Raw genomic sequence first — 14579 nt, forward strand, 5'->3', positions numbered from 1 at the left:
CTTACTGAAAAGGATAGAAGAGTGAATAAAAGCATGGATTTGGGAGTCCTTCTGGCCTGAGTTCAAATCTCAGCCCTTCCTCTTAAGTCACTAAATCTGTGTGTTGACCTCCTCATCTCCAAAGTGGAGATAAAAACAGAATCTATTTCAAAGGTTTGTTGGGAGCTTTACATGAGGTCATATTTGTGAAGTGTCATATGCAATGCCCAGCATTACTAAATGTTCTGGCTTTTCCAGTCCCCTGGGAGGCCAAGAGTTGGTGTATTATAGAATGGCCACTTCTTTGTCATGCCTTGAACCTAACAAATGCCATGGCCAAATGCAGCTCCAAATTGGGTCTCATGGGAGTCCTGTCATCACCAGGCTCAGTGATGTACCTCTGCCTGTGACGTCTGCATGCTCCCATCCTCCTAGACTATCAAGATCAGAGGTATGCCTCCTTTTAATCCAAGAAAATCCAAATATGCCTGAGGGATAGATTGGGGGAGGATCAGTCAGGTTCCAAGATTCTTTTCATTTACCAAAGAATCCAAGATTCCCTTAGTACTTTGCAAGTTTTTAACTTTTCTTTCCTTTTTTTTTTTGACTGAGAAAGACATAGCTCAATAGCTTCCCTGTCCTTTGAGGATCAATCAGAAATGACAATAATCTATGTAAGTGGGAAAAATGAGTTGTAAAAGCATATCATTTGCTCACAGCTTTCTGGGAGCATGTCTATGACTTTGGCCAGGGAGCAGAGAGCAAAGACAGCCCTCCAGGTCCCTTGATAATGAAAATTCAACCAAAGGGATATCGTGATAATGGCCAATACACATCAGATTCGTTACTCTGCATTACTCCATCACAACCAAGATCTAAAAACCAAGTCCAAAATCTCTGATTACAGGATAGTGCTCAAAGATGCACAGCCAGGCAAAAACACCAAATTCTTCTATTCAGGATAGAAGTGTTGTCAACTGACACCAGCTGTGGAAAAAGTCCAGCATCAAGAGAAAGTTATTATTTTCTGGAAACAACTGAGAACATATTATAGCACAGAAGCAAAATCTACACAACAATTTAAATTGAAACTGAGACTGCACAGAAACGTGGGGCCTGCCTCTCCTCTGGCCACCCCATCCCAGGGGAGGAGAGATGCTCTTGCATTTGGGTGCCTCCCTACAAAGGGCCAACAAGCATGAAGGCCCCACGGTCTGCCTGTCACAGATGAAATCACTGGGGCCCTCAGAGAGTGAGTGTTGGTTCAAGGTCAAACCACTAGGAGTGGACCCCAAATTTTCCAATTCCTAGTTCAAGGTTCTGCCCACTGGACCACCACTTCCTCCATTCACAAGAATGGACTCTGCCAGTTTCCCCAACTTGCCCAGTGTGAAAGCCGGCCTTCCGAGGGAAATGTGCGTCTGTGGAGCCAAACGTGAACCTGCAGACAAGGCGGGCGAGTCAGCATCTGCTCCCCTCCCCAGCCACTGCCTCCTTCCCCTCCTGCCCAGCAGCTCATACTTTACTCTTGCTTTGTTCCAAAACATTTCCCAAAGGGTCTCCAGAGGGATGACCTAAAACACAAACTTAGTTTAGTTACTCCTGCATTTAAAAAGCTTCTATCTACTGCCCTCTAGATAAATCCCAAGCTTTTCAGCAAGGTCTACAAGGTCTGGCCAGCTTACCTCTCCCCTGCTCTTCAACCTTTCAGCAAACAGAAGCCTGAGACTCACTGAGGAGTCTCAAGTTTCCTTTCTCCCTTTAATACGCAGACACAAGGCACCTTCCTCTGCAGTCTTCCACAACCCCTCGAGGCAGGTCGAGGGCACCCTGTCCACAGGTAACTACTACTGCCTTCATCACTGTGTCTTATAATTGTTCGTATAGTTAAAGCTGCTACACAGCATGGTATCCTGAGATGCACGACTGGGCTTGAGAGCCCAACGAAAATCTGTGGTTAAACCCTGACTTCACCTGTTACTGGGCAGGAAAATTTCTCTCTCAAACCTCAGTTTCATTTTCAAGAAATAAGGAAATACATACCTCACCAATCTATTGCAAGGATTAATGGAATGACAATGCAAGGCATAGAACACCTTAGGCTGTTCAATAAATGTTGGCTCTTCTTCTCTCCATCCCTTCCCATGGGCTCTAACAGCTCTCTTAATACCTTTTTTTTTACTCTTTTGCATTCCTAGAGAATAATATAGTAGTCACTCAATAAATGCTGGCAGAAAAAAGTGGAGAGGGAGGGAGGCGAGAAGAAAGAAGAAAGGAAATTAAATAGTGAAATGAAGCTAGAAGCAAAAAAAAAGAGACCCTGATCTTTTACAGCTGAAAGAACTGCCTTTAAACGCTAATCACATGATTTTGAGAACGTCCTATCCCTCCCTACTAACAAACTCTGAAAGATAACTGCAGATATTACTGTGTAACTAAGAAGACACTGAGTCAAGAGACTGCTGGAACTACCAGTAGAAGGCAGAATAGCCCAATATAGGATTGGCACACATATATTTTTACAATTTGTTTCTCCAGTTGTTCATTCCTACTCTGCTCTAAACACTGGAGCTGATACAAATACACTTACTCTAGTGAGGTCTCAGTTATTGACAATGATGTAATGCCTAGATCAGTGGTACACTGTTAAACCCACCATTTGGGGTAAGGGGGAGTGGGGAGCCTTAATTCATAGTGTCTATCAATTTCCGTGGTGTAAATACTCCCACCATGACTGATTTCAATCTACCAATGACTCACTCATAATGTAGCTCACAAAATCCCTAAGTCTAGTAATCCCCTCCCCACCCCACTCCCACTCTGGGGGGGAATCTTCCAAGACCTCCAGTGAATGCCTGAAGCCACGCAGAGTACTCAACTTATGTACACTGTTTTTCCTGTACATTCATATCTATAATAAAATATAAGAGATTAACAATGATCACTAATAAAAAGAACAACTACAACAATGTACTGTAATAAAATGTGTGAATATGGTCTCTCTCAAAATGCCTCATTGTACTGTACCCACCTTCTTGTGATGATGGGAGACGGAGAAAATGCCCAGGGGATGAGACAAAGGGAGGGGAATGGCACAGGCATCGTGCAGTAGCTTTGCCCTATCACTGACCTTCCAACACTACATCAGAAGGAGGATTGTGTGCTTCCGAATCAGAGTTGACCTCCATGACTGAGACCACGAAAGCCAGGCTGGAGATACGGGGGAAATGACCATATTTGACAAGTGGCTTTCAGGAGCCCTCGGCACACCAGATCCTCCAACCCCTTAATTTTTTCATTCTTGCCATCTTTTTAGTCACTTCGTTGTTTATTAACATCCTCACTGCCTGATGAGCAAGGAAAATGAACGAATATAGAAGCAGCTGATTTTTCTCTCAGTGGTTCTAGCACAGACGAGTGAATGGAGAGGAAGTTAAAACTATCAGCTAGATGTATTTATGGGTTTTTCTCATCCCCAGTCTCTCTGCCCCTTACCGCTGCAGATAATTGAAAGCAGATGCCCTAATTAAATGTGCAATAAACAAACACACTTTCTGACCAAATATAGACTTGATGGCCACAACCTGGAAATAGAAATGAGGAGGAAGAAGCTCTGTTGGAAATCTAAGAAGGGTCAAGTTCATCAAGATGGCAGAGGGGATGTTCAAATGGGAAATCAAACAACTTCTCTGGGTAGAAATAACATGGAAAATGTTTTTCTGAATGTTACAGATCACAGCAGTTATCTGGACCAGAATCTAAACAGGAAAAAGCATCCCAAACCAAGCAAAGGGCAAACCGTTCAGGAAATTATAAATTTTTATCTTAACTTGGTTGGAAACAGGGGAGACACTGAAAAATTTTATGAAGTTCTGTGATGAAGTCTTCTCTCTCACTGTCTCCGCCATAGGAAAGGAGCTAAGCCTTGGGTGGTTACTGATGCTTAGACAGAAGAGGAAGGCAGCTAGCAATATTTCTTTCCCTCTCATTAGGACTCTGGTTTGCCTTCCCCTTTCCTCTGTTTCTAACAGAGGCAGTACCACTGAGCAGTATTTCACAAAATGTGCTCCTGATCTCCAGGGAAAGTCAGAGTCCCTGTAAGGAATTAGTTCAGAGTAAGAGTTGTCTATCAAAGCAGTTTTATTTTTACGGCTCAGTAAATGTTTACTGACATGAATCCCATTCTCTGTGACAACACTAGTCAGACCCAGCCTCTCTTGTTGACAGAGCTCCTGAAGGCGTGGACAGGAATATCCAGCTTTGCCCTATGATTTCAGCTTACTTTCTGTCCAGGCATTTGGGACTACAGGGCTTTTGAGAGGTTACCGTATCAACAGCTGTTACTTTACTTTAGTAATAAAGTTAAGTAACCCGAACTCAAGCCACACAGAAGAAAAATTAGAAAAATCAAAAATATGCGAAGATGAGAAGTCAAGAAAAATATGCCTACACAGGAGGAGTGAAAAGTATCACAGGGTCATTCTTATCTGTAGACAAGGAGAAGGAAGATGGGGGCATTTCTATTCTATTCAAATGAAGTGCAACTTAACAGTAAAGACTGAGCCTCCATAAAAAATGAAAATAAAAATATAGCACATAGCAAAGTGTGGCATTTGTGACTGGCTACTTGTTTCAAAATTCAAAAGGAATCAAAGAGACAGAAAAGATTAAATCTTCAAGTATCCTAAGTCACTCAATTACTCACTTCAAGGAGAATATAATCACTGTCTTTCACTGAGGTATATCGTATGGCCAGCAGGGCTGTGTCAGATGAGCTGAAAGGGCAATGCTATGATACAAAAGGGAGAAATTAAGACAGGAATTAACTGTGCTATTATGTCCATGAGTGGGCAAAGGAAAGAATGGACTTCACTGGTGAGGACAGGAGGGTGGACAGTCACCAGAGCATGTGTGTGAGTCACATCTGGCAGAGGCAGAAATGACATCATAAAACAGCATGGATGGTAGGTTTTAGATGTTAAAACAGCAAATACACTAGAAAAGTTGACGAGTTGAAATTAATGCAAAACTCCAATGTGGATCAAGACAATGAAAACCAGCAGAAGCTGCTCTTCCCTGTGGGGTGGAAGGAGCCAAGAACTGGGATCACCCCACAAAGTAATCCAAAGGCTTGCTGCCTAAATTTCAGAGAAAGAAAAAAGCGATGTTCAAAGAACTGTAGGGCTTACAGGGCAGCAAAGAAAAGCACTGGGTAGCAGGGTGCAGCTTTTACAAACACTATACCAGAGATGAAAATATTTGTATTCAAATACTAGCCCCGCCATTGATTAGCTGGGTCGTGTGGTTTGCATGTGCACATTCAAGAGTCTCCTTGCCCCCAAGATCCGAAAGCCTTCTTCAGTGAAACAAACAAAAAATACATAATCCAAAAAGTGGTTTCAAGCTTTAAAATTCTAGGAAGTTAAAAATTGGGAGAGGTTGCAGGCTTCCTAGTAAACAAGAGGCCTAGAGTGAATGACAACTATTTTTTGCTCCAAAGGCTAGAAACAACCTCTGGGAGACAAGAAGGGCCTCAGCCCAGCTGTTAGACGCCACCAGTCACTCAACCCCTTTGCCGACACCCGAGAAGGGCAGAGCCTGGTCTCGGGACATTCCATCCCAGGGATTATTTGATGACGTCTCTGTCTCCTACCCTCCTACCAGGGTACAATTTTCTAAAAGCAGAGAAAATCCTTCCCAAGAAAATAAACAGTGCAAACAACTGCCCCATTCTGTTACCTATTTGGATTACATAATCACTATGAAGTCAACACTTTCTTACTAACATGCCTAAGCGGAACTCTCAGCTATAAGCTGAACTGCCTTTTCTCCACCATCCAAAGCCCAAAAAAACCCATGTCCATAAAAAGCTGTCTCTAGTGCCCAGTGTGATGGAACGAAAACCTCCACTGCCTCAACTTTGCTCAGAATGGAAACGCAAATCAAAGTATGTGGAGTCTGTGGAGATCTATAACTTGTATACTCTGTTCTTCAAGGATAACAGTAATACTATATCTTTACTAACCCAAACTGCTCTGCCAAGGGAGAGAACAGTGGCTATTTTTCCTGGCTCCACTGAAGACCATTTAGTCAAGCATACATCTTATCTTTTTTGTTTGACCACCAATAATTGGTAACTGGCATCATTTACCAGCCACCAAGTAAAACAGTTAACCCTCTCCTGACTCACCCCCACACCAGGAAAACAAACCAGTGGGCAATGCTGGCTGGAATCCCCCAGAGCACAACACTAATTAAGGTGCCTCTATTTTTCTGGCTGAGGCCGCAGTAAAAAGGGTGAGAGTTTCTTTTATAGCCTGCCCTAACTTGTTTGTCTGGATCAATGTAGAAATAGCAGCAACTTGCTCTCTGTAATCCCTCTCCAGGAATAAAATGCGCTAGGATATTCCTGGAATGCCTCCTCACTCACAAATCAGAGGGCATACCTCCTGTGATCATCGTACTTTGCTCTTTCCCTCACTGTGAAGACTAAATAAGATAATGCATGTAAACTGCTCAGCAAGAACAGAACATAGCACATAATAAGCTCAATAAAGAAATGATGCTAGTGACTAAAAAAACAAAAAACAAAATCGAACATGCTTATCAATTTACTTCAAGGGGAGACCTTGAAGAAATCCCCTAAGGCCCCTCGGCACTGATCATGTGGAGGTTCTGCTGGAAAAGTCAAACACTCCACAGAAAACTGGTGTCAGTGAGGGGAAAAGGATGAATAAAGCACAGAATTTGAACATCCTAACAAAAAGGTTATTTATCTCCCCATCATAGATCAGATACCACAACGACAGCTCTTCTTTAAATGTTAGGGTACAGAAAAATTCTTCTGGAGACACACCTAGCAATCTTTTGTGTTTGGCTCTGCTGTTTGGACGTGCATCGTTACGTTTTTCCTTCCAGGCAAAAAACAATTTTTCAAGAGCTTCATGAAAATATCCATGTGATTTTTATCTGATAAACAGGCTTTACTGTAACTTATAACTGAATTTCTAATTCACTCAGTGCACACACAAAATACACTATGTTCACTTTCCCAGTGACACACCCACAGTATGTAGCTATGCAAGATATTTATTTTTTTAAAGGTGGCAAAAGGAATAATGTCTGGACTCCAAGATGGTGCATTTGCAACAGACATGAGACTGTGTGGCAAAAAATAAGCGGCCACAAAACCTTTAATTTTTATTTTGTATTATGCCTATTCAATTTGTAAAAGGCTAGGGTATGTCACAATTTTCATAGTTCTTAAACCATGGTTTTGGAAGTACAAAGGGCATTAGTGTTATACCTATTCAGCTTGTAAAAGACTGGCCACTTGGCAATTCTTGTACTTTCTAAACCATGCTTTCCAAAATGCAACAGACAAAACTGGCCCATAACTTTAGAGAAGGGTTAAGTAATGTTTCACCTCTTGCTGAGTACTCGGCTTATTTCACTTGCCGTAAGTTTTTATAGCAACCATCTATTACCATGAGAGTGTATGTTCTCTACAGTTCAAAGTAATAAGTGCAACTTGTAAAAGTCAAGTATTTTTATTTAATACATTCTAATCAAATAGTAACAGCAGTAAATAAACACTTTGAAAAACAGGCAGGTTTCCCCCTGTATCTGGAAGAAAATTAAGTCAAAGTATTCTACATGGTAGAAGGGAGACAACTGCTGATGTCCAGGGTTAGACAATTTAAGGACAACTTGGAAATTTCTAAAGCCATTTCCAAAAAAAATCAATGGCAACAGGGTGGGACACAGCTACTTCTAAAGGTAAAATATCTCTATCTACATGGTTTTATTAACAGGGATTGAGTTGCACCTGTATAGCATGACATTCTTGTCTTTAGCCTTAAAGGACAAGACAAAAGTCATTTCCATTTGCACCAGTTTGAAATATATCTGAAATAAGGCTCCCTTAAAATGGATTACTACAGTACTCATTCACATGAGAGTTCATACATGTAGTAAAAAGTCAAATACAGGATTTCATGGTCACTTTTTTTGGTTGATTTGGTTAATTGCATAAAATGAAGGATAACTACGCACAAGCATATCTGTTTAATAAAACTCCTGGGACCATCAGAATGCGAAATACCAAATGTCTTAAATAGGTTCCTATCACCAGGCATATAAGACTGAAGTTAAGCCTGTGTTAGTCTGGTTCCTTCCACTTTGTCAGGACTCCTGCGTGGTGTTCTTTCTCTGCTACCAGCACTTGCACCTTTGACCTATTAGAAAGGAACCTCAGAAAGGCAAAGCATTCTGACAAAATGTCCCTGCAGCCTTTATTTGGGACGTTTTCTTTTTAACTTAAAACAACGGATCTTGGTCTGCCTTGGGAAGGGAAGCATCACTCAGGTGAAAATATCTGGGGCAACTTTAAATACCTAACTACCTTGTCACATGCTTAAATTAGATTGACTTCAGCTGTTCTTAGAATTCCACGTGGTTATCCAGAGCAGTCACTCAAGTTTTGGTTTTCTTTTACATAGCTGCATTCGGAGATAACTCTATATGAGGCATGTTTAGAAAAAGAGAAACACTTATACCTGGAATTTATATTCTTCCAAGTAATCTTTGAGTCTCGTTGGTAAAGGCAGTCCCCAGATGGTACCGGTACATTTGTTAATGGTGAGTCTACAGAGATGCTGCAGGGCTGGTGCCGATGTGTAGAGAGGTTTGGTCAGATAAAGGTGAACAGTGCCATTCCGGGGGGCTTCTGGGCCCGTCCGCTTATCCTTGCACATCTGAACATAGTAGTCGATCAGATGAACCACACTGTCAAACTGCTTAAGCTTGGACTTGACACATATGATAGAGTCCAATCTGAATTTCCCATCCTGGTATTCGATTCGCAGATTAGTTGGTCCAGCTGATGTTTTAACAGATATTGTCAGTAGGTAGTCTGAATGAGAACTATCTCTAATCAAGAAAGTTCCTTCTGGTGCCTCTTTTAATTTCTCTTTGGCTTCATTAACAGTCATACTTCCCCAGTACCAACCTGGGGTTTTTGTTCAAAAAGAAAAAGAAGAGGGTAAAATAAGTTATTATAAGGAATTTTAAAAAAAATAGGGCAAGTACTTGTCAACCAATTTTCTAGCTCTAAGGAGAAATGCGGGAGTAAAAGTTGACCAAAGGCTACCTACCATAAATACTTTCGGTAGAGATTTAATGAAAATGTGGATCCATTTTATTTTATGAACACAAGACTGTGAACCAGTTCTCTTGTTTAACAGGTAACTTTCTGTAGCTGTTCTTTAAACTGTCTTAAGATTTTCTCCTAACAAAAGAATATTTGCTATATGACACACTGGCTGACAAGGCATCATGCTTTCAGCACTATTTGAGTGAAATCAGAGTTTTGAAGTAAATGAGAAATACATCAGAAGTTAGACATAAAAGCCATGCCCTTTAAAAAGTGGAAAACCCAACTCCAGTAATTCCAATAGAGTAAAAATAGAGGCAACTTTTTGGATGGCTGGGGACCACCCTCCTCCTCCCCAAATATGTTACTGGCTGCATCGCTGTTCAAACCCCTGGAAGGCACAGTTTTCACTTATTTTTACAGTGCCGTTCTAGTACAACAGCTTCCCTTTGCTACCTCGCCTCCACTACCTTATCAGTCATTGAGAAACGAAGGAAGCCCCAATCGATCATTAGTATTTCACGTTTACAATCTTCAGCTCTTCTGGACTTAATCCAAATCCAATCACAACCGGCGGTCTCCCCAGCATTCTCGATTTCTTCTGCCTGCACTATCTGCCCAGTCATACCGTTTTCAAAAACGATTGAGACATTCTGCATTTAAGAACTTTGAACAACATGCTCCCTCACCCCACAAAACAAATGGCTCCGATACCTGCCATCTGCCGGTCCCTTCTGCTGAGGGCAAGCCCGTTGCCCGCACGGAACGACCGGATCCGCAAGGGAGGGGACTTTTTTTTCCCCTCCCAGTGATACCAAAACTTCAACTTTGCCCCAAACATCGCAAGCTTTCAGGATCCAGATTTTGAACGATTGCATGGTTTGCAGATTTTTTTCGATCTTTCCTTCATTCAGATGCCGAAAGACGACAGCGAGCCGCGAAAAGACAAGCAACACCCGGGGCGCACCGCCCCTCAAGGCCGTGCTCGGCGGGGACTTTGCTGTGCGCGCTCCTGCCGGCCCGGCTGCAGCCGCCTGCGCGGCAATCCGTCCGTCCCTGGACTTGGCCGCCAAGATTCCCGGCTGTAGCAGCCGCTCCGGCCCGGGAGCCGGATGCAGCTGGGGCCGCCGGCCGCGCAGCGCCCACTCGCCACCCTAGCACCCAAAGCAAGGGAGGCGCCAAGCACTTTCTCCGGCTAGGGTTCAAGCCCAAGTGCCGACCCCCTGGGCAGCCGTGGAAAATAGTAAAGGTTCCAGCGCCCTAAGAGACTATTTCCAAGAAGCCCTTCTCGCGTTCCGCCCTCTCCTAGGCCTCTTGAGTCCCTCGAGAACCACTTTCCTTTCGAATTCCCAAGGATCCAGGGCCGTGCGGGGCATCCTCTCCGCGGTCCTCCGCCCCGAGGTGGGTACGGGAAGCCGGGGGACGTATTTCCACCCCATTTTAGCTTCCCACAGCGGCCCCTCTCCCCAGCGGCGCTCCCTGCCGCCACAGCCCCCGGCCGCGCCTTCGGGGAGGGCCCCCTCTCGCACGCGCCGCGGCGGGTCTGCTCCCTACCTGTTTGACTGAGCTCCCGCAGGGCCTTCGCCAGACGCGCCGCCTCCGGCGACGGCTCCTCCGCGGACCCCGCGGTCCCCCACTGGCTCCGCGTCCCTTCCGCGCCATTCCCGGAGGGCTCGAGGCACCGCAGGGTCATGGGAGAAGGGTCACCGGGCAAAGACAGGTGGCCGCCCGAGCTGGGGTCAGAGAGGGGCACGCGTCCTTCCTGGAAGTCAGTGGGAACCCCAAAACAAGTCCCTGCGGGGTATCCGAAATGGTGGTGGAGGGGGAGGGGCTGGGCAGCTGCCGGTGGTTCTTCTCCAGGTCCGGGTGGACACACGGCTAATTCCCCCGCAGGCGCGGTAGCCCACAGTTTGCCTGCAAAGAGAAAGTGTGGGGGTGGGTCAGTCGGAACCGGACCCCTGCGGCTAGGGTTTTGGGTGGGGTGAGAGAGATGTGGAAAATCCCGGGGACTCCTCCGCGTCTATGCTCCTGCACCATTTAACCCCAAGCATCCAGTTACTGCCCTGGCCCAGCCCTAGATAAAGGAGAAAAAAGAGCACGGATTCAAGACGCCAGAAGCGGCAATGGGGAGGGTGCGAGGGGGAGGGGCGGCAGCATGAGGGTGGGGAGCAGGGTGTCTTCCCGCCCAGGCTGCTCGCTGAAATCGCAGACTAGAAAGGTCACCTGCAGGTACGGCGATAAACAGGCCCCAGTCAAGGTCAAATAGAAAAACCTTTCAAAGGAAAGAACAAGAGAGGTCCCCAACTTGGCGCTCCTCTCTCACTCCGCACAGCCGGGGGTCCCGGGCGCCGAGCTGCGCGAGCTGCCGCATCCCGGGCCGAGGGTGCCTCGCTCCCCCCACCTCTGCCCGCCCGCCACCCCGCGCCCGTGTGGGGCAGGGTGGGGGTGCTGCCCGGCGCAGGGGCGGCCGCTCTCCCGGCCAGACGGCCGCTGCGGCTGGTGCCGCCGCCGGCGCTGTCGAGGAATCGGCCCGAGCGCGCAGCCCTCGCGGGGGCTCGGCACCAAAGCGGTGGCCGGGGCCGAGCTGCGGCAGCTAACGCCGTGGGAAGTGTAAGACGACGATCGCCGAGGCCTTACCTCGGCCTCGGCCGCCGCCTCCGCACCAGGCAGCCTCCCCAGCGGACGTGGGGCGGGGGAGCCGGGAGGGGCTCGGGAGGGGAGGGGTGTCTGCCCGTGTTTCCCGTTGACTTTTAATTCGGGAAACGAGATGCCCGGGGATGAGATGAGCGCTGCGCTCAGCGGCGGCTGGAGTTCTCTGCTCAAAGGGCTAACAAAAGCCCCCGGTAACGTCGCCCAGACACCGCCCCCAACCCCGGGCGACTGCGGCAAACGAGGTGGAAAGGAGAAGAGAAGGACGGAGCCGAGGCAGGAGGCAGGAGGGTGGGGAGAAGCAGGAGATCAGGTTCTTAGAAGGATTTGATTTGGATGGCAGATTTTTGGGGGGAGGGAGTGTGGAACCCCGGAGACGGCCCGACTCCGAGAGGGAACCGGAAAAAGCCGGCAGTAGCGCCCGGCCTCTGGGCAGAGCCGCGGCTCGGACCTCTTAACCCGCGGCTCTGAACTGCGGAAGCCAAGGCCGCCCCGCGCTTGCGGCCGCGCCCCGGTGCCCTCGGCGGCGACCCTCCTCGGGGCGGAGCCTGAGGGCTCCCTAAACCGGTACCTGCTGCCTGCCGCCGCCCGATCTCCTCCGACGCCCCAGCGGCGGGCGCAGGCGATCCGGACGCTTTTCGCCCGGGGTCCCAGCGCGCACTGTCCGTGGCCCGCGCAGCGGTGGCGGCGGGCGAGGAGGCTCATGCTTCACGGGAAGCCCAAGGCCCGCGAGCCGCGGCGGCGGCGGCGAGACATAGTAAGAGTTAAACGTCTGTCCCCGGAGCGGGGTGTGCGCGCGACTTCCCAGCCCGACACGCCTCCCTCGCTCCCCGCCTCCTTCCCGGGTCCCCGCTCCCCTAGCGCCCCGCCCGGCTGCTGCGGAGGCCGCTTTCCAGGAACTTTCCAGGAATCCGCCTCACGTGACCGCGGCCCCCGCTTCTGCTTTAAAGAGACTAGCGCGCTAAAGCGCAGACTTCAGGGGAGGCGGGCTCAGAGCGCTCGGGTGCGGGGCTGGGCGGGGTGGCCGCCGGGGAGCCCGCCTTCCTCGGACCGCGCAGCCCGGAGCGCAGGAAAAGCCTGCTGTGGCCGGGGTCGAGCGAATAACACATCCTCGCCCCTCGGCCGGCGCGGGGGGTGTCTTTCCATCCCCCCTGCGCCTTTTCGACGCGACCCCCCTTTCGTGAGCTGGGCACAGTGGACAATGGAGGTCCTCGGAACGGCTCCTCCCGCTCGAAGACACATTATGGGCTGGGGGAGGCCCCTTTCCAGCCCCGGTGCCAACGCCCAAGAACCTGAGAAAACGGGCCGGACGCGTGTCCCTCGGCCCAGGTCCTGGAAGGCAGGCAGCGGCAAGCGAGGGGCGCCTGCTGAAGGGCACGAGCCGCTCAGTCCCCTCCCCCGGGCGGTCCTGCACGCCGTCTTCCTCACCTCCCCGCCGGGCTCCTCCTCCTCTCGCCTCCAGCCTCCTACCCGCCGCGCGGCGGCCCACCCGACTCACCTGCGCTGACTGCGGCGGGGGCGCCCTCACCGGCGCGTCCGACCGGGGCTGGGCGCGGGCCTCAGTGTCTGCAGTCTGGAGAGCGCTGGTCTCTGCGATTTCCCGCAGGACTGGCTCCCAGGGAACGAGAATTCGGAAAGATCCCGTCACTTCTTCCCTGCCTGGGGACCCTCACCTCCTTCCATCCGGTTGGAAGCCACCTGACCCCAATTGTAAATCATCTTGCCTACACAACTCCCCTCCCCGAAATGTGACCTACTTTTGAAAAACATTAATGCGGAAAACCCGGATCAAAAACTTCAATAACCATTTTTCTTTGAAATACTATTCTATTGCATCACTGCTCAAAAGCTTGAAAGGTCAATGGCCACTTTTAGTTGAAGCTGCGGCTATGGGGAAGTTGGAGGAGTGGGGGAGGTGCGGCTCATAAACCTTGCCTGGTGCCCCCCCTGCTGGCTCTGGGAGGAAGCGTAAACCAGCTCCCCACCCTCTGGGGGGCCGGAAGTCAGGCCAAATGTTTTTTTTTTTCAGTAATTTTCCTTTTGAGTAAATAGCTAGGAAAATGAAAGCCAGATAAGCCGGGATGGGGGCGACGGGGTGGGGGTAGGGGGCATATCCCGGCTAACAAAGGGCTTTATGGACAACGTAGTTGTGCACATGGAATTATGTTTTGTTTTTTAGCGTCTTTGATGTGGGAGGCAGAGCTATTTGAACCCCAGTTGAAAACCCTCTATAAAGTAGCTGAGTAATTTTACACAAGTCACGTACCATCTTTGGATCCTCAGCCTTTTCTATAAAGTTAAGGGATTGGACTCCAGCCCTGGGTGAGGGACTGAGATGAAAGAACACATCAAATTCCATGTAGAGCTTGTATGTACTCTGAACCACTACATCTACTAGGATTTCACTATGTTCTAAGTTATTCCATATGACTTTGCCTTCGTTGGTAGAGAATTCCAGAGAAAGGGTGTACCCACTATTGTGTAGTTTAAATTAAAAGAAATTTTTTTCAAATTTTACAAAGATAAATAACCAATTTCAGTTTGTCAGTTGAAATGAATCTGCCAGCAACCCCTCTTCATGTGGTTTCCTGTTACCTCCTAACACACGCTGTTCCCTCATTTATACATGCTGTCCCTCCTTCTTGGAAGGCCCTTTCCCAGATTGGGTGTATGATCAGCTATCATTGTTCAGGTCCCAGCTCAAAGTCACCTCCAAAGAGAGTCACTGTCCACAGATTACAGTAAGCACAATGCTAGCTGTAAGAACACCAAACTTTGTTATCAAAAGTAGAATTTT

The 14579-nt window shown here is 48.2% G+C and overlaps 1 protein-coding gene across 5 annotated transcripts; it reads right to left on the reverse strand.

The window, feature by feature from the left end:
- Positions 1–7510: 7510 nt before the first annotated feature.
- SOCS2 (suppressor of cytokine signaling 2) lies at positions 7511–13419 on the reverse strand. 5 transcript variants are annotated; one of them, XM_036891509.2, is made up of 3 exons: positions 13281–13419; positions 10688–11047; positions 7511–8989 (listed from the first exon to the last, which is right to left on the reverse strand). In XM_036891509.2, exons 2-3 carry the CDS (start codon positions 10824–10826, stop codon positions 8532–8534), a joined length of 597 nt encoding a protein of 198 aa, XP_036747404.1. In that variant the 5' UTR covers positions 10827–11047; positions 13281–13419; the 3' UTR covers positions 7511–8531. The 5 variants fall into 5 exon arrangements, with proteins under 5 accessions (XP_036747404.1, XP_036747401.1, XP_036747403.1 ...); XM_036891506.2 differs by lacking the exon at positions 13281–13419 and adding an exon at positions 12354–12576; XM_036891508.2 differs by lacking the exon at positions 13281–13419 and adding an exon at positions 11771–12344.
- Positions 13420–14579: the final 1160 nt, after the last annotated feature.

The sequence above is a fragment of the Manis pentadactyla genome, chromosome 10 (assembly GCF_030020395.1).
Source record: "Manis pentadactyla isolate mManPen7 chromosome 10, mManPen7.hap1, whole genome shotgun sequence".
In the NCBI taxonomy this organism is placed as follows: Eukaryota; Metazoa; Chordata; class Mammalia; order Pholidota; family Manidae; genus Manis; species Manis pentadactyla.